This window comes from Bubalus kerabau, chromosome 14, assembly GCF_029407905.1.
Source record: "Bubalus kerabau isolate K-KA32 ecotype Philippines breed swamp buffalo chromosome 14, PCC_UOA_SB_1v2, whole genome shotgun sequence".
Lineage (NCBI taxonomy): Eukaryota > Metazoa > Chordata > Mammalia > Artiodactyla > Bovidae > Bubalus > Bubalus kerabau.
This window is the reverse complement of record NC_073637.1, coordinates 66,324,924-66,344,279: the sequence shown is the minus strand read 5'-3', so window position 1 is coordinate 66,344,279 and position 19,356 is coordinate 66,324,924. Positions and strand designations below refer to the sequence as shown.

General features: G+C 36.5%; 1 protein-coding gene across 1 annotated transcript in view; it reads right to left on the bottom strand.

Annotated features, from left to right (window-relative positions):
* The window catches only part of RNF19A (ring finger protein 19A, RBR E3 ubiquitin protein ligase), a 55,638-nt gene that overhangs the window by 20,639 nt on the left and 15,643 nt on the right, over positions 1-19,356 (bottom strand). Inside the window, exon 2 of the mRNA XM_055546522.1 lies at positions 6,708-7,472. Coding sequence (XP_055402497.1) covers positions 6,708-7,381 — 674 coding nt within the window. The 5' untranslated portion in view covers positions 7,382-7,472. The remainder of the gene's footprint in view (positions 1-6,707; positions 7,473-19,356) is intronic.

Here is a 19,356-nt window from a genome sequence, read left to right as displayed (position 1 = left end):
TAACTATAAAAGTTAGGGTATTTTGTCTAGAAAGTTTTTCTTATGCTAATAATTACTGAGTGTTTACTATGTAAGTGTTCCATCTTCATACATATTCAATCCTAATAGTAACTGTTAAGCACATTTTATCATTTTATTGTATAATATATCAAGGAATACATTTAACCGAGCATTCACATATTTTGAAAACAGAATGATAGGACTCCTGAAGATGATTTTCACTGTGTGGGAGCCACGCTTTTTTTCCACTAGAAAATAACTCTCAAATTATAATGGAAGCAAATGGTAAAGTATTTGCTTTAAAGAAAATTTCCAATGCTCTAGTGCATTAGGTATTATTTGTGAAAATAACATGCTCCACAGTTCATAGAAATAACTGAATAATATTAGTTAACCAACTAAAAGATCTCTAGCTTAAACAGTACCCAAACCATGGTTCAGAAGACAGTTCTATCTCCTTTTATGATTCCTTATTTAACTCAAGTCTTAACTTTCCATCTCTATTTTTCAGCTAAAGGTCTCCAGTTACTTGAAATGCTTAAACCTTTCTACTTAGCAAGGGTGGAGGGATAGGAAGAAAGTGGGGAAGAGAGAAAGGAACTGAAACAGAAGAGTTTTTTCAGAAATATTTTCTATTTGTTGGATTACTAAAGGTGATCCATACTAAGAAAGAACTCAGTGGTAAGTTAGGACATATGGCACCCCACTCCAGTACCCTTGCCTGGAAAATCCCATGGACAGAGGAGCCTGGTAGGCTGCAGTCCATGGGGTCACGAAGAGTCAGACACGACTGAGCAACTTCACTTTAACTTTTCACTTTGATGCATTGGAGAAGGAAATGGCAACCCACTCCAGTGTTCTTGCCTGGAGAATCCCAGGGACGGGGGAGCCTGGTGGGCTGCCAACTTTGGGGTTGCACAGAGTCGGACACGACTGAAGTGACTTAGCAGCAGTAGCAGCAGCAAGCAAAATTACTTTTTTTTTTTAACTATAGGATTTGCTAAGATAATTTATTTATTTATTTTTTGTTATTTTAATTTTCACAATGTGTGTTGGATTCTGTCATGCAACAATGGGAATTAGCCATAATGATACATATACACCCTCCTTCTTAAGCCTCCCTACCTCACCTCCACCCCATCCTCTAGGTCATCACAGAGCACCCGACTGGGCTTCCAGTGTTATACAGCAATTTCTCCCCAACTATCCCCTTTACACACCATAATGTATATGTGTTGATGCTACTAACATACCAATCGTGTACATAAATAGTAAATGTTATTTTCTAAATTTATTTGACCAAGACATCTATTTCCTGGGAGTGTTTGACAATACTAGAGGTTCCATAAAAAAGCACCGAGGAAGCAGGAATACCAACTGGGGTTGTATATTCCACCTAGAGCAAATTCTTTATGAAGGAACAAGAAGAACAAACTATACCTAACATGAAATGTAATCCTAAGAAAGATATAATAATCTTAATAAGTGTTTTAATTAAAAAATGAGGGGAAAGAAATTCTTATCCAGGAGTCCAAGGTAAGCACAAAGCCTTAATTAACAAAATCTTTAAAGAACAAAAAAATATAATGAGAAACACTGAAATCAGTTAGTCCAGTTAAGGGGAAAAGTCAGGTTTTACATTCAAATCAAAAGGCTCATGATTCCACTAGCAAGAAGTTATTATTCCGTGGAAAAGGAGTGACTTAATTTATGTATTTGAGAGACAGTCTAGACAAAGCGAGGCTCATTTCCTGGTTCCTCCTTTCAGGATCTGCTTTCCTAGATAGGATGCTTTCTGTTCTGCTTTCCTGTACAAGCTGCAGGGAAGATCTACAGTTGTCGAGAACTGCCCTGACTATTTGCAGAAGTCTGTCTAATTTCAGGATGGAGTGTTACCAAGCCATTTAGTATGCTTATCTAAAGCTAACTTCTTTAGCTGACTAATTAGTAAGAGAAAGTTGATATGTCTCCTGTGTCTTATATATCAACTCAGTTCTTGTTTCTAAGGCACATGTATTTGTTTCCTCAAGAGAAAATCAAAGTTGGATCTGTTCTGTTATAAAATTTCTAAAAGGTTAGCTTACAAAAGCATTTCCAGCATGTTGAAAGTTGGGCAAGTTATGGCTAAAACCCGAAGAGGATGGGAATGAGAGTCATACAGACAGCATAAAATTCTAAAAATACATATTCTTTAGTTCCTAAGCCTATGGTGCAATTCTTTTTTATCCATCATTAACAGCTTCTTCCACCAGAGTAAGTTGGTATTTAGAGCCATTTAAATGTCAGAAAATCCACTCAAAGCTTCACAAACCTGATTACAGTTGAGCACATTACTTTAAAATGGTTTATTAACTGTTCCTAAGATATACAATTTATATTAATGCATGTAGTCAGATTTGTTCATTCAATAACTCTTTTTATCGATCATGGGGTGAACCTGTGGTTATAAAGAAAAAAATACTTTTATTTTTGTATTTGTCTTCCTGCTCACAAATATTAAATCACTTTTTATATTCTAGTATAACAAATGTTCCTGCATATTCAAAGCTTCCCAGTAAAGTCAGAAGCAGTCACAGGAGATGACATGGATAATGTGTGCTAATAGCAGGGTAGACTTAGCCAACTGAAACGAGTGATGACAGACACCAAAATGCCCGTTTTTTTGCCATTTACCTAGACAATGTACAGTCTCCTAGGCAGAAGGTAATCAATATTTTTATCCAAGACAGATTTTATGCTTCTCCTCCTACATGTCGCTCGCCACAATCCTTTTCCTCAGCCATGGCCATGACCAGATTTTTCTCTGAGCTTGTACAGACTGGCACCTTCAAGAAACAGTCCAGCTAACTTTACCCTGATTAAATCACCACAGAGGTTTGGCCTCCCAGATCCCTTCTCAACAGAGGTTTTCAGAAATACATACTGTCCTTTAAACAAGCTTAATCTTCTCTGGCCCTCAGAAGAGTAGAAAGAATTTTAAGTCAGAAACCCTCAGAGATCTCAAACAGAAACCAGATCAGGTTTTCTTTTCACTCTGAGCTAAGAAGAATTATTTCTCAGTGTGTTAAATAAATCACAGGGTGAAGTAAAATTGGTGTCAGATACAGAAAATGGTCATTTTGATAAGTATCAAATGCAAGAGAAAAGACAAAATTTTACATCTAGCATTTCTGGAAAGAGTCTTTTAAGTATATGTATTGAATACAATGAAAGGGATTAAAATACTACATGCCTAAGCATGCCTGTAGTCCTAACATATACTGTGGGTTAAGCATTGCTATGAATAACTGCCAACAGCCAGATATTTATCAGTATCTCTTGTGCCAGATTTCAGCAATAAATGTAGTTTAAATAAAAAAATTCCCCTCTGCAAATCCAAAGATTTTAGTAAGTTCCAAGAGCGAAGAGATTTTCACCTTTTGTTCATTATTAAAAATGCTCAGTTCCTGGCACATAGGTACATTAAATAGTTGAATAACTATCTGATTTAAAATAAAAATAAAAATAAAACTTCAGAAATGGAGATGAAGAATGATAAGTAAGAGTTATAAAAAGCTTACTGTGTGCTCGGGATTACTCCAGCAATAGTATTAAAACCCTTCTCAATTCTTTTTTTTTTGATTGCTTATGTGAGCTTTTTTTTTTTTTTAATTTTATCTCAATTCTTAAAACAATGTGATATGAGATTCAAAATCAAGTCTGTCCACACTCATGCTAAGTACAACTATAACTTTTAATACTGCACGATCTCATGCAGTATTCCATGTTATCAAAGCATACATATAAATTTTGTCACAAGGTGACATTTTCCACATAACACAACCAGAAAATCTACAACATAATAAAGTATACAAAATATGCTCTCAACAATCTAGTGTATCAGCATAAATCAAAAACAAATGAAAATAATCTCTGAGGCATTTTCTTTGTCTTTTGTGGGTAAGACTGACAACCACCAAAACCAAAAATTAATTTATAGCCAAATTAATCAAGGCTAATTCTTGTTCAACCTATATAACAAATCAAGTAGTTTTCATAATAAAACAATCTATTAAAGCTTTTCTATTATTTTGTTAGTTTATATTTGAGTTAACATTCATGTCTTCTCCAAAATACTTAAAATACTAAGCCATTTTACTTTTTACCAATGAAGTCTCAACAAGAAAATGTGCAAAATACTTAAAAGTATAAGATTATGAAAAAAATTTAAATTTATGGAGAAATGTCATACCTATCAAAGGATTTATAAAGAATAATAAAATGAATACCCCCTGCATCTACCACACAAGTTCAGAACAGTATCAATAGGGTGATCATTTAATTTGCAAACTAACTGGAACACCTGAAAAAGAAAGGTAATGCTATTAAAATGTACACCAGTACCATAATCATGAATTGGAACTACCTTGGGCAAACCAGAATCTATTGTTACCTTACTTAGCTGTGGCTTGAGAAGTTCCTTGATTATCCCTTGAAGTTCATATCCCTTCTTTTTCCTCACAAGAGGTAACCATGAAACTAAATGTATTTTATCCACTTTACTGTTAATGAATATTTTTTGTTTGTTTCTTTGCTATTAAGAACATTCTTAAAGATGTCTCCTAAATAGATGTCTCCTGGCACAAAAGTTAGAGTTTCCCTATGGTCTTTAACTAGGAATGGATGTTCTAAGTTATAGGGTAAATCTGTGTTCAACTTTATTAATATAATAGTAGGTGAGCTAACCAATCACCCATGTTTTCCTATAGTTTAATTTTTTTCCTTTTATTTATATAACTTACCTCTATAATATTTTGACTTTGATTTATTATATGTTGTGACAATCTAATTTTTTCCCCTCAAATAGCTAATTTTCACAATTCTATATAGTGAATATCAATCCTTTCCTGTTGGTTTGGCATGCTTCCCCCCAAATAAGTTCTTACACAAGCAAAAATCTATGTCAGCCCTACTTACTGTGTTCTTTCAGGCTGACAGTGTTGATATTATCTTCTATGATGACATGATCCATCAACCCAGCACAAGGGAACACACCTATTTAGTGACCAGAAAGTTTACGCTCTTGAATTAATTCTCTCAATCTCTCCTGGTCACAGGTTGTTACAGATAAGCATCCTTTTAATTTGTTACATCATTTTCTTTTCAAGTATTAAATGCTTAAAGGAACTTGTGAAGCACAACTTATCCTGGGGTTCGATGAAAGACAGTTAGAAAATCACAACTTCTCCAGATGAAATGCAATATACTTCTCCCTATCTGAACTCCTGCTATAGGGATATTTGCTATAATGACTTGGATAAGCCTTTTTTTTAACCTAAAATTTGCAACTGACTTGAAATCTACTCTACTGAATGTGCACACCTGCATAGTGAAAACTATTCTACAGGGGTCCATAGGATCAAGAGTGATATAACCGCACCTAAACTGTTCTCTGCTTGTTCAAATTCTTTAAAGGCACTGTTCATTATCTCTATTTTCTTCCCATCTTTTTCTTGAGAATTTAACCCTTCACAGGTCCCCGAGTTTGCTTCTACCATAGACCTGGAAGTAGAGCAACTTTGGCCCAGTTTAGATAGTATTTTTAATATATAATTTTGTGATTTATGTTACAGTATGAGCATCCTGCAGTATAGGAGATCATAATACAGATCTGATACTGAATAGTACCTCTGAGTCTTTCACACAGCTAATGAATTCATAAAATGTTAAATAATTAGATAATATTTTTAATGCCTTACGTTACCCAGAAATCCTTGGTGGGTAAGTCAAGTGCTAGTGAGACCTGGGAAAACTGGTTGGAATTTGCACAGGCTATAAACATATTATCACTTTCTTATTTAAAATTACAGGATTCATAGACTAAATACAACATGAAATTTGCTGCTCAGTAAGCTTTATAATGAATTTGATTAGTCAGAGTCATCAAATTGTCATTTGATAAAGTGATTTGATAAATCACATTCCAGTCTTGTCTCTGATGATACCCAGATAATCTTGGAAGTTCTGGGTTTTCCCAAACTCCTAACTATAATCTCTGGCTTACTAATGGAATGCTAAATCTCACCTAGTCTTCACGGCTTTCATTATTCTTGCAAAGCCTATGACTATTTCTTCCTAGTCCTGACAGCCATACTTGGTAAATGCTATTAACAGGGGCTGCTGTTAACATAATAACCAAAGATACAAGCAAAATTATTTTAAATATTGGGAAAATATTTGTAGTTCACAAACTTGAGGCAAATGAAATATTATATAACCTCCAGATCTTGAGACTAGTAAGTACTTACATATTCCTATAGGAAGACATCATACTGCGGCACACATTAAGAGGCCTTTAGAAAGAGTCAGTTAAGTTTATACAAATAACTCCCCCACCAAAAGCAAACCAACAAAACGTCTGACCATTTATTATACCAAAGTAAAAATTCTCCAAGTGGATGGGGAAAATCAATATGACTAGATCCTGTGCCCTACCATCTTATTCTTTTCTTCTGAAAATAGCCTATGTGAATATATGATGGAAAGACAATATAAAAATGAACGTCTAACACTGTACCTGACACACAGTATATACTCAGTCTATTTTTGCCTATTGAGTGAATTAACTACTTGGCATGTTAAGACTTTTCTTTTAAGTAACAGAAAACTCATATTTTATCCACAGAGAAAAAAATTAACTCAAGAAAAATCAAACAAAACCTTCTTACCCACAGTCTGGAGCTGGACACCACCTACAATCAGGATCTGCAACGAGCCACCGTCTAAGCATAAATTCTTCATATTTTTCCATCAAGACATCATCACTTAATATCAAGCGGATATCATGGGGATTAAACCGTTCAGTACATTCTGGGCAACTGATATTAACTCTACTTTCAGAAATTTCTATCCTTAGATATTGTCGTAAGCAATCCACACAAGATCTATGATGACAAGTCATTATCTCAGGAAATCTGTCTTTAGAATGCCGCAAAAGGCACAAGGGGCACTCTATAAAGTCTCCAACTTGTTTGCTGATGGAAGTTAGCCCATTGTCAGAGGAGGTATTTGTAGAGAAAATGGAGTTCTTATCAGTACACATTTCAGAATGTATACTCTCAATACTTGCAATTCCATCCACCCCGCCATTCAGCTCCCTTGATTTACGTTTGTTATCCTTTTTCCTCCGAAACAAAGAGCCTATTGAAATTCTTCTTTTTTTGGGTGCCTTTTTGACCGAAGGCAAGCTCACAGATGAAGCAGAAGACTGAAGATCTCGATCTGAACCCATCTGCCGATGTAAACTCATGTCTAAAATGCTCATTAGAATTGAGTCAGGGTCTGTGTTTACACACAGCCCTTCATTATATTTAAAGATAAAATCTATTTCTTGTTCTTGCATTCAGATTAAGTCATGATGTTAGAAAATCCTACTTGGTTCCTTCGAGAATTCTTGAAAGAGTTCAATTTATAGAAGACTTATCACGGATGTTCTGAAAAACAGAAGAAAACAAAACAGCAAGATTATTTAATTGTATTCACCATGTGCATGTCTTTTTAATAATCTTACAAACTCTTTATGAAACGTCAAACAAGTATGTACTTTAATCAACGGTTTTTGGTTTTGATTTTTTAAAATAAGGCCAGTTTATGGTAGTGCTAGTGGTAAAGAACCTGCCTGCCAATGCAGGACAGATAATGATATGCGAGTTCAAACCCTGGGTCGGGAAGATCCCCTGGAGAGGGCATGGCAACCCACGCCAGTATTTTTGCCTAGAGAATCCTATGGACAGAGGAGCCTGGCGGGCCACAGTCCATAGGGTCGCAAAGAGTCAGACTTAGCACGTAGCACGTTAGCAGTGATCCGTCTACAAGAGATATAAAACCAATGCTGATATAACAAAGATATTATTTAATCCTAAGAATCTAATTTGAGTTGACCTTATTATTAAAATCTTGTATAAAACTTCTGATTTTTATCATACTCAAACCTCAGTGATTCCCACTGCCTTTAGGAGTTTTTAAAAAACTGACTATAAAATGTACACGCAAATACAAAGGGCTAAGAAGAGCTTATACAACTTTGAAGAACAGTGTGTATGTGGAGAGGGAGCAGATTCTCTTACACTGGCAGAAATAATGACTCATTATAAAGTTACAGTAATGAAGAAGACAGTGTGGTACAACACAAAGATGGATATAAAGACCAATGCGGAACAAAACACAATCCAGGAAAAAAGTCCCATTTATACACATGAATCCCTGACTTACTGTCAAAGGTGACCCTGCTGAGCATTGAGAATGGCCTTGTCAAAAACAAAAACAACATAGTACTGTTTTACTGGTTACCATCTGAGGAAAGGAACTTAACCTATAGGTAACCCTCTGCCTAAAAATCAATTCAGATGGTTAATAGATCTAAATGTGAGAAGTAAAATCATAACGCTTCTAGCAGTCAGTAGAAGAGACTATTTCAATGAAAAGATTTCTTAAATGAAACATACTAAAGTACCTTCCATAAAAGACTGTTAATTGCACTACAATAAAATCACAAGATAGTATTAAGGGAGTGCGAGAAGACATTTGCCACATAAAACTAATAAAGGACCAGTAACCGGAATATATAAAGAATATAGAAATCAAGACAAAGCAGAAAAATAGAAATGCGCATGAGGGATGCTCACAGGCTCTTCACAAAAGAATGTGAGACAGTGTTCAACCTCACTTGTTGTAGACATCAAAGCCATACTGAAAGACACTGCACACCCAGCAGGATGGCTAAAATTTCAAAAGACATTTCCAAATGTTAGCAAAGATGTGGACTGCTGATAGGAGTGTAGAACGGCATAACTACTTTGGAAAACTGTTCAACAGTATCTACCAAATTTGGACATATGGAAATTCTATTACTACAATATGTAACAGTATCTATTACATACTGATACCTCTAGATATGAATGCACAAGAGAAATGAATGCATACATGCATCAAAACACTCACATAACAATATTTCTGGCAACACTAGTTATAACAAGCACAAACACTGGACACAACCCATATTTCTATCAACAGTAGAATGGATAAATTGTGGTATATTCATTCCACTCTAGTATACCAGAAAGCAATGGAAATGAACAAAATACTGCTACTCATAAAACAAATATGAATCTCTCATAAAAGGATGTGCGTGTATGTGCTGTGCTTAGTTGCTCAGTTCTGCCAACCCTTTGCAACCCCATGCGCCATAGCCCACCAGGCTCCTCGGTCCATGGGGACTCTCCAGGCAAGAATACTGGAGTGGGTTGCCATGCCCTCCTCCAGGGGATCTTCCTGAACGAGGAATCAAACCGGGGTCTCCTGCATTGCAGGCAGATTCTTTACCAGCTGAGCTACCAGGGAAGCCTGTGTGTTGTATAATTCCATTTAAATAAAGTTCAAAAACAGGTAGAGTTAATCTCTAATACATGTCAGAACTCAGAACTACAGCTACCTTTTGAGAAATGGCACATGTACAGTGGTTACAAAGGTATATTCACTTTGTGATAAATCACTGACCTACACTCATGGTTAATGTGTTTTTCTGGGTGATCTTTATATCAGAATTAAAGGTTAAAAAAAAAAAAAAAAGCTCCCTGAGGTGACAGTCACGCATATTCTTAAGAAAGTCACATTTACTTTTCTAACACAAAATCTAGAAAACCATTTCACTCAGGAAAACTTTATTCATGTCCAACAGTTTATACCTTCCCATCATCTGCTGCATATTCCCTTAATTCTGAGGGAAATACAGTGTAATGGTAGACTCAACTAAAATTTTCTGCTTATTTTCTTCTCTACAGTTATTAATTTCTCTTGCATCTCAAAATGCTTTCTGTACTCCAGGGTTCAATATACGTATCAAAGAACAGACTATCTTGGGGATCCTAAGAATTTATCACTTAAAACATTAAACCAGTGGTCACCTGGAGAATTTTTCAAACACACTTTTATAAATTTGATACCCACATAATTTATTATCCACGTCAGAATCTAGTAAGAGTGAATGAAGGTGCTATTAAGACGCCTACTCCTTGGAAGGAAAGTTATGACCAACCTAGATAGCATATTCAAAAGCAGAGACATTACTTTGCCAACAAAGGTTCGTCTAGTCAAGGCTATGGTTTTTCCTGTGGTCATGTATGGATGTGAGAGTTGGACTGTGAAGATGGCTGAGCACCGAAGAATTGATGCTTTTGAACTGTGGTGTTGGAGATCTTGAGAGTCCCTTGGACTGCAAGGAGATCCAACCAGTCCATTCTGAAGGAGATAAGCCCTGGGATTTCTTTGGAAGGAATGATGCTAACGCTCAAACTCCAGTACTTTGGCCACCTCATGCGAAGAGTTGACTCACTGGAAAAGACTCTGATGCTGGGAGGGATTGGGGGCAAGAGGAGAAGGGGACGACAGAGGATGAGATGGCTGCATAGCATCACTGACTCGATGGACGTGAGTTTGAGTGAACTCCGGGAGTTGGTGATGGACAGGGAGGTCTGGCGTGCTGCGATTCATGGGGTCGCAAAGAGTCGGACACGACTGAGCGACTGATCTGATCTGATCTGATTAATATTTAAAATAGGATGTGTGTGTGTTAAGCTGTGTCCATCTCTTTGGGACCTCACGGACTGTAGCTCGCCAGGCTCTTCTGTCCATGGAATTCTCCAGACAAGAATAGTGGAGTGGGTGGCCATTCCCTTCTCCAGGGAATCTTCCTGATCAAACCCAGGTCTCCTGCATCGTGCACAGATTCTTTACCATCTGAGCCACCAGGGAAGCCCTTAAAATAGAATAATGGGGATAAACTAGAACATATGGTGATCCCACTTAGGAAGCCTTCCCAAAACAGTGTGCAAATAAACAAATATGCCTTAAAGGAAAATAAACAAATGAATACTAAAAAATTTAATATTTTTATATGGTAAAAAGTATAATAAAATAGGAAGACACGATAAATTAGTAAAATATAACAATATTTTACATATAACAATGAACAACTTTCATTAGTATACAAACAGCTTTTACACATTAGTAAGAAAAAGATGTACAACTCAGTGGTAAAATGAGCAAGGATATAGGAGGAAGAGTTTGGAGAAAAAAAATAAAAAAATTAGGGAGACAGGAAACAGTGTTCAACACACTGGAAATGAAAATTCAAACAGCAGACACCATCTCTGTACACAACAGGCTAACAAAGGTCGAAAGGGTGGGTAAGCGTGTACTGAAAGAAGCACCTCACAAACTGTTCAGAGGAGAGCAGGCAGCACAACTCTGGGGAACCAATTTAGCTGACTCATTGGGAAAGACCCTGATGATAGGAAAGATTAAGGGCAGGAGGAAAAGGGGACGACAGAGGATGAGATGGCTGGATGGCATCACCAACTCGATGGACATGAGTTTGGGTGAACTCCGGGAGGTGGTGATGGACAGGGAGGCCTGGTGTGCTGCAGGCAGCTCATGCAGTCGCAAAGAGTCGGACACGACTGAGCAACTGAACTGAACTGAACTCGAAATGGAACTGTTCTCTGACCAGCAATCCTACGTGTAAAATCTATCCTTCAGAAATTATAAGGACACAAGTGTGCAAAGAAAGTGTACAAGGAAACTCACTGCAGCCTAGGTGACAGAAGGAAATACAACAAGGCAAACAAACCCCATACAAAACTTGGAAATAAGTGTCCAACGGGGAACTGGTAAAAATAAAAGAATCAACCACAATTTACAGGTAATAATAAGGAATAGATCTCTCTATATAACACTGAATGAGCAATAATAACTGCAAAACAGTAGTATGTATAATATGAAACTATTTGTGGAAAAAAAAATGCACCCACAGAGGTTTACAGGTACCTACAGAATTTCTGGAAAAATATTAAACCATTAATAGCAGCTACGATGGGGAGAATAATCTTTAGTATTTACTTTCTGCCTTCTGTGTAAATTACAATTGTATCATGAGCATCTACTACTTACAGGTTAAAAAAAAAAAACCTTAATTTAACCCCACAAACAACAACAAAAAAACATATTCCACTCTAGAATTAACCAATCAAATTGAGAATGTGGTCCAGAACTTGTATATTTTACAAATGTTCTCAGTAATTTAGTTGTACACACTGATCAAGAACCATTAACACTAAAATGTCTGCTAAACTCTTGCACTTAAAAACAGAATTCTGTATGCTTGGTCTCCAAAACAAGGCTTCTTGTTTTTCATTACTTTAGGTACTAAAAATAAAAGTTCCATTAAAAAAATAGACAAAAAAAATTCATGAAGGAACACTTCCAAACCCATTCTACGAGGCCACCATCACCCTGATACCAAAACCAGACAAAGACATCACAAAAAAAAGAAAAGTACAGGGCAATATCACTGATGAACATAGATACAAAAATCCTCAACAAAATTCTTGCCAATAGAACCCAACAACACATTAAAAGGATCATACACCATGAACAAGTGAGGTTTATTTCAGGGATGCAAGGATTCTTCAACATATACAAATCAATCAATGTGATGTAACATATTAACAAATTGAAAGATAAAAATACGATAATCTCAATAGATGCAGAAATGTTCGACAAAGCTCAGCACCCATTTCTGATAAAAACTCTTCAGAAAATGGTCACAGAAGGAACCTACCTCAACATAATAAATAAAGACCATATATGACAAACACACAGCAAACATTTTCAACAATGAAAAACTGAAAACACTTCCTCTAAGATCTGGAACAAGACAAATACCAGATTAATAGTTGCAGGATTAGCTTTTTAAAAATAATATAGTCAGAGTTATTGATAGCTAACTTATTTATCAATAACTTTCAGAAAGTTATTGAAAAACTCAACATTCTAAAAACTAAGATCATGGCATCTTGTCCCATCACTTCATGGCAAATAGATGGGGAAACAATGGAAACAGTGACAGATTTTATTTACTTGGGCTCCAAAATCACTACAGATGGTGACTGCAGCCATGAAATTAAAAGATGCTTGCTCCTTGAAAGAAAAGTTATGACAAACCTAGACAGCATATAAAAACTAGAGACATTATTTTACTGACAAAGGTCTGTATAGTCAAAGCTATAGTTTTTGCAGCAGTCATGTATGGATGTGAGAGTCAGATGATAAAGAAAACTGAGCACCAAAGAATTGATGCTTTTGAATTATGCTGCTGAGGAAGACCCTGGAAAGTCCCTTGGACAGCAAGATCAAAAAAACCAGTCAATCCTAAAGGAAATCAACCCTGAATATTCATTGGAAGGACTGATGCTGAAGCTGAAGCTCCAATACTTTGATGCAAAGAGCCAACTCACTGCAAAAGATCCTAATGCAGGGAAAGACTGAAGGCAAAAGGAGAAGGGGGCAACAGAGGATGAGATGGTTAGATAGCATCACTGACTCAATGAACATGCATTTGAACAAACTCCAGCAAATAGTGGAGTACAGGGGAGCTAGGCGTGCTGCAGTCCATAGAGTCGGACACGACTTGGCAACTGAACACCAATGAGAAATAGGAATGGTCCACAACTGGTATTTCTACCACGTATGCCAAAGCCTTGTGGACCAAAGATGTAGTATAAGTGCTGATAACTATGTACTGACACATCAAAAATAATCTAATTTGGCAGAATGCTATTTTTTATACTTCATAAAAATTATGGAAGTTAAACATTCCAGGTGAAGTATCTAATCAATAATTACAATATTGTTTTAAGTGAAAATGTATTGTAGATTTTAAATGCTCAACTTATAAACACAGGATAGATAATGAGCAATTAGAAAGTTCAAATCCATACAAAGAGCAGCCTATGTTTGAAAAGCTGTATATATTATTCAGGATCCTGGCCAAAACGCGAAGCATTTTCAAAGAGGTAAGTGAAGTGCTCATTTGCAAAGGTGTGGGTAGGGTTAAGGAACCAACAGTGATGGCAAAGTACTCAGAAAGCCACTGCCACCCTTTGGAAAAAAGGGGCAGGGAGGGAGCTGTTCAATGGCAGTCCAATGGCAGAAGAATAAACATACAGCGTCTATCTTTTGGAGATCTCTAATATCCACCAATGCCTCACACTGGCTAAACCCAACGAGAAACCAACAAAGGAAGCCAAGGGAGGCAGTCCTTAGAGTAAGTCAGCCTTCTATGGGGCACAGAGCAAGCAAGGGGAGGATGAGGGTCTGGAGCAGCAAATAAAAATATTCAGTATGGATGTATAAAGAAGAGAATTTGGGAGTCAAGACCTTGTCAGACACTGCTAGTTATAAAAATCTTAGATAATGTCCATTCCTGAGTCTGTGAGCTCCGCTAAAAAATATGTGATCTCCACTTATTTCAAATAGATGTTATGACAAGAAAGTGAAACTGTAACAGGCTAAAATTTGGCCTATCCTAAATGTTAGCTGATGAAATATAAGACAAGTTTTATGTTTCTAGTACCTAACACAACTTGTAACTTATAGTAGGTACCTAAGACACACTGGATAAATCAATCATGATGCACGACACACATACGTGGAAGTAAGGGAACTGAGGATTTGTTCATATCTTTGCTTTTGGCTTGTTACTGTTGTAAGGTTCTTTTTAAGTGATACAACCTTACTACATTCAGCTTTTTAAACTGTAAAAAGAATCTTTACCCCACAAGTGCTACAGGATAGATAAGATCATGTTAAATATCTTGACATTATACAACTTCAAGAATTACAGATTTAAAACATTCAACCAATAAACATCTTCCAACCACCAACGTTTTAGGAGCATCTACTAAGCACCCACATGCCTAAGTGATTTAAGACTGATGAAACAATATTTTGCAGAAAGTAGGCTGGGCAAAAAAAAAAAAAAGGACAATAAAGAAATTATTTCCCAAGAGAAAATCCCACTCAACTCTGGAATATCTGTTTTTGCCTATTATTCAGCCAAAATTGGGTTTCTTCTATTACTTCTCACAACAGTAAAAAAATGGAGAAAACCCAATAATTTTGTATTGATAAACACTAAAAGTATCCAGTTTCTGATTCTAATTTCTTTTACTGATGTCTGACACCCAGTTCAGCACCTTTGCTGCTGCTGCTAAGTCGCTTCAGTCATGTCCGACTCTGTGCGACCCCAGAGACGGCAGCCCACCAGGCTCCCCTGTCCCTGGGATTCTCCAGGCAAGAACACTGGAGTGGGTTGCCATGTCCTTCTCCAATGCATGAAAGTGAAAAGTGAAAGTGAAGTCGCTCAGTTGTGTCCGACTCTTAGCGACCCCATGGACTGCAGTCCACCAGGCTCCTCCGTCCATGGGATTTTCCAGGCAAGAGTACTGGAGTGGGGTGCCATCACCTTCTCCATCAGCACCTCTAGAACATGGTAATAAAAGTAGCATGCCAGAACACTAGCACTGTTGAAGAAAATAGAAAGAGGACTAAGTATAAAGTAGTTTTTGTTTGTTTGAAGTGAGAAGGGAACAGGTACAGAGATTTCCCAGCACAGTTTCTATTGATCATTAATTCTGGTCACTACTGAAGCCCAAGCTATTTCATACTTAAGTGAGAGTCAAGAAAGGAGATAAAGAAGTAAGACTTTCTATTTTAGATTCTATTAAAAAACTATTTTATGTTACAAAAGCATAACAGGCCATTAAACTTCTTCAGCAATATATATTCATGTTGAGAGGTTGAGAGAAGATGATGAATAAAAGAAAAAATTTTAATGAATATTTATCTGATATTAAACATGGTTCTCACATGTTTATAAGTCACATTTCACTTTCTGTGAACTAACCACATGTTCATATTCTGCTGCTGGTATAAGGTTTTTTTTATATAAAGGAACTCTACTATTATGTGTCAAATATATTAAAAAATTAAAAAAAAAACCTGCATGGCAATTTTCCAATGTAGAAATGAAACTTTCGTGTGTGTGTGTGTGTGTGTGTGTGTTCAAATTCACGTATTTTTCTCTTTATGACTTTTGGATTCTATATTCTTGGAACAATCCTGCTCACGCCAAGATCACATTTTTAAAATACATTTATATTTCTTTCTGGTACTTCTATATTTTGTTTGTTTACTGCTTACATCATGTATCCATTTCCATTTATTTTCATGTTACAACTAAGTAGAGATCAAAGTTTGATTTTTTCCTAAATGGCTAGCCAGTTTTCTCAACACCAGTTATTGAATAATTATCTCCTTTCTACCTACCTCTGACCTAATTTGATAAGCTAGTTCTTAGTGTATAAATTTCTTGCTATCTAAGTGGTAGGGACTTCCAAAATACATTCTTCAAGTAAACAACCAAACTGTTTTGTTCCAATTTTTGCTGCTATCTAGGTGGTAGGGACTTCCAAAATACTTGCTGCTATCTAGGTGGTAGCGATTCCAAAATACGCTCTTGAAATAAACAACCAAACTGTTTTGTTCCAATTTTTGCTCCCACCAATTGGAAAGGTGCTTATTTCCCTGGATTCTAATCAACATTCTATATTATTTCAATAGCTTTTTCTAAGTCGTGGGGAAAGTAAGCTACTTTCATTTCTATTTCTTTGGTTACTAAACAAATTGAACATTTGTTCACACTTACAGCCCTCTTTATTTTTTCAATGAATTATCTGTTCATACGCTTTTGACCATTTTTTACACTGGAATATTAATGGTCCTCTTCAATTTTAAAACTTTCATATTTATTTCCTCTTAATATTTGCCCTTTAATTCTGTGATTTTTAAAGTAAAAAGGTTTAAAATGTTTATTTAATCACATCTACCAGTTCTTCTGTAAATTCTTTCATTACTTTATATGCTTACAACATTTTCTGGGGATAAAATCTATTTATTGACACATTTACCATTTGTGGTACTTTTTATTCCTTCTTGTGGATCCAAGTTTCATCTGATGTCTTGATATTATTTCCCTCCAGCCTGAAGAACTTCCTTAAACATTTCTTTATGTTGCAGATTTCCTATCAATGAATTCTCTCAAGTTGTTTATTTGAAAAATGTCCTATTTCACCTTCATTTTCATGAGTATTCTTTTCTGAATATAGAATTTCAGGTTGATAACTTTCTCCTTTCAGAACCTAAAATAGGTCATTCCATTTTCTTCTGATCGCCAATCATTTCTGATTAAGTCATCATTCACTGATATTTTAATTCCTCTGTAGTAACGTGTGTGTTTTCTCCTTTGGCTGTATTAACATTTTCTTTCCATCTCTGATGTTCAGCAGGTTTGATCAAAATACACCTAGATGTTATTTTCTCTGTATTTATCATAGTTGGGGTTCATTGAACTTTTTCAATTTCAAGTTGATTTAATTTTTTGGCAATTATTTCTTTACATACTTTTTTTACTCTACTGTCTGTCTCTCTCTCTTCCTGCCAAGGCTCTGTTCATTTTTTGTACTTTTAATCCATTCTTTGGATTTGCAAATTTTTATTGATCCACCTTCAAGTTCATCAACTTTTTTCTCTGCCTTCTCCAGTCTGTTGCTAAACCCATTCAGTAAAATTTTTACTTCAATTGTATTTTTCAGTTCTAGATTGTCTATTCTTCTATAATTTCTATTTCTCTGTTGAAATTGCCCACCTATATTCAGTCATCATGATCATGCATCTCCCTTTAGGTCACTGAATATATTACAGTTGCTTTCAAGTCTGTTAATTCTGCTAATTTTAGGGCCCACTATCATTCTGGGTCAATGGTCGTGATGTTACATCCCATTTTCCCAATTCTTCACATGTCTAGCAGTTGTCTATTACAAACTGGGTATTGTGGATATTATGCGGTAGAGAGATCTTCTCCTAAGAGTGAAAATTTTTAGTATACCTGGCAGTTAAATCTCTGGCTCATAAAGTCAAACTTGTGGAGGCTTGGTTTTATGTTTTAAAATGTGTCTCTGAGCACACATGTTTTACCAAGCTCTGTTAATTTGGTGGGAATCAAATACCAAATTGTCTCTCCTGACCCGAGTACCAGCTGAAATCTTTAGCCAGCTTTTCCGGTCTAACTGTTATTATTTTCCACTGAGCTCCATGGAATCTCTCTGCATAGTTTAGGGGTCACTAGCATATTTTAGGGGAGTTTTTCATAGATTTAAGGGCTATCCAACTGTAACTCCCTCCTTTCTGGGATTTATCCACTCAATTTCCAGCCATTCTGGCAGTCCCAAACTCTATCCCTTGATACCTTGAGCCAGTAAGACCAGTTTCTGCTTGATTTTCAGCTGTCCTGTGTTGCATTCAGAAAACGAAGATCATGGCATCTGGTCCCATCACTTCATGGGAAATAGATGGGGAAACAGTGGAAACAGTGTCAGACTTTATTTTTCTGGGCTCCAAAATCACTACAGATGGTGACTGCAGCCATGAAATTAAAAGACGCTTACACCTTGGAAGGAAAGTTATGACCAACCTAGATAGCATATTCAAAAGCAGAGACATTACTTTGCCAAGAAAGGTCTGTCTAGTCAAGGCAATGGTTTTTCCTGTGGTCATGTATGGATATGAGAGTTGGACTGTGAAGAAGGCTGAGCGCTGAAGAATTGATGCTTTTGAACTGTGGTGTTGGAGAAGACTCTTGAGAGTCCCTTGGACTGCAAGGAGATCCAACCAGTCCATTCTGAAGGAGATAAGCCCTGGGATTTCTTTGGAAGGAATGATGCTAACGCTCAAACTCCAGTACTTTGGCCACCTTATGCAAAGAGTTGACTCATTGGAAAAGACTCTGATGCTGGGAGGGATTGGGGGCAAGAGGAGAAGGGGACGACAGAGGATGAGATGGCTGCATAACATCACTGACTCGATGGATGTGAGTCTGAGTGAACTCCGGGAGTTGGTGATGGACAGGGAGGCCTAGCGTGCTGCGATTCATGGGGTCGCAAAGAGTCGGACACGACTGAGCGACTGATCTGATCTGATCTGTGTTGCATGATCTTTTCCTCAAGAGCAAAGTTGTATATATTTGAGGGGAAGCATTTGGCAGTTTTCCAAAGGATACCTTTACCTAAAGATCTAAGATACAATACTCTTGAATCTGTATATGATGCTATTATAGGAAATTTTGGCTCAAGTATACAATTCATTATTCTTTATCAGCATTAATTCATTTATTCTTTCAACAAGTATGTTCAGTGTTTATCATGTGCCAAATACTCTTCCAGGTGGTAGACAGAGAATAATGAACAAGAGAGACAAGGCCCCTGTTCTGTGGAACTTTCATTCTAGTGCATCCAAACCAAGCACTGAACAAAGACATTTCAGCCTGTGTCTTCCCCAAACAGTAATACTAGACTTTGCAAGAATATAAATTATAATAAAGTGCTTCCCTTTTTTCATAAGCATGATTTTGAAAGAAAAGATGAT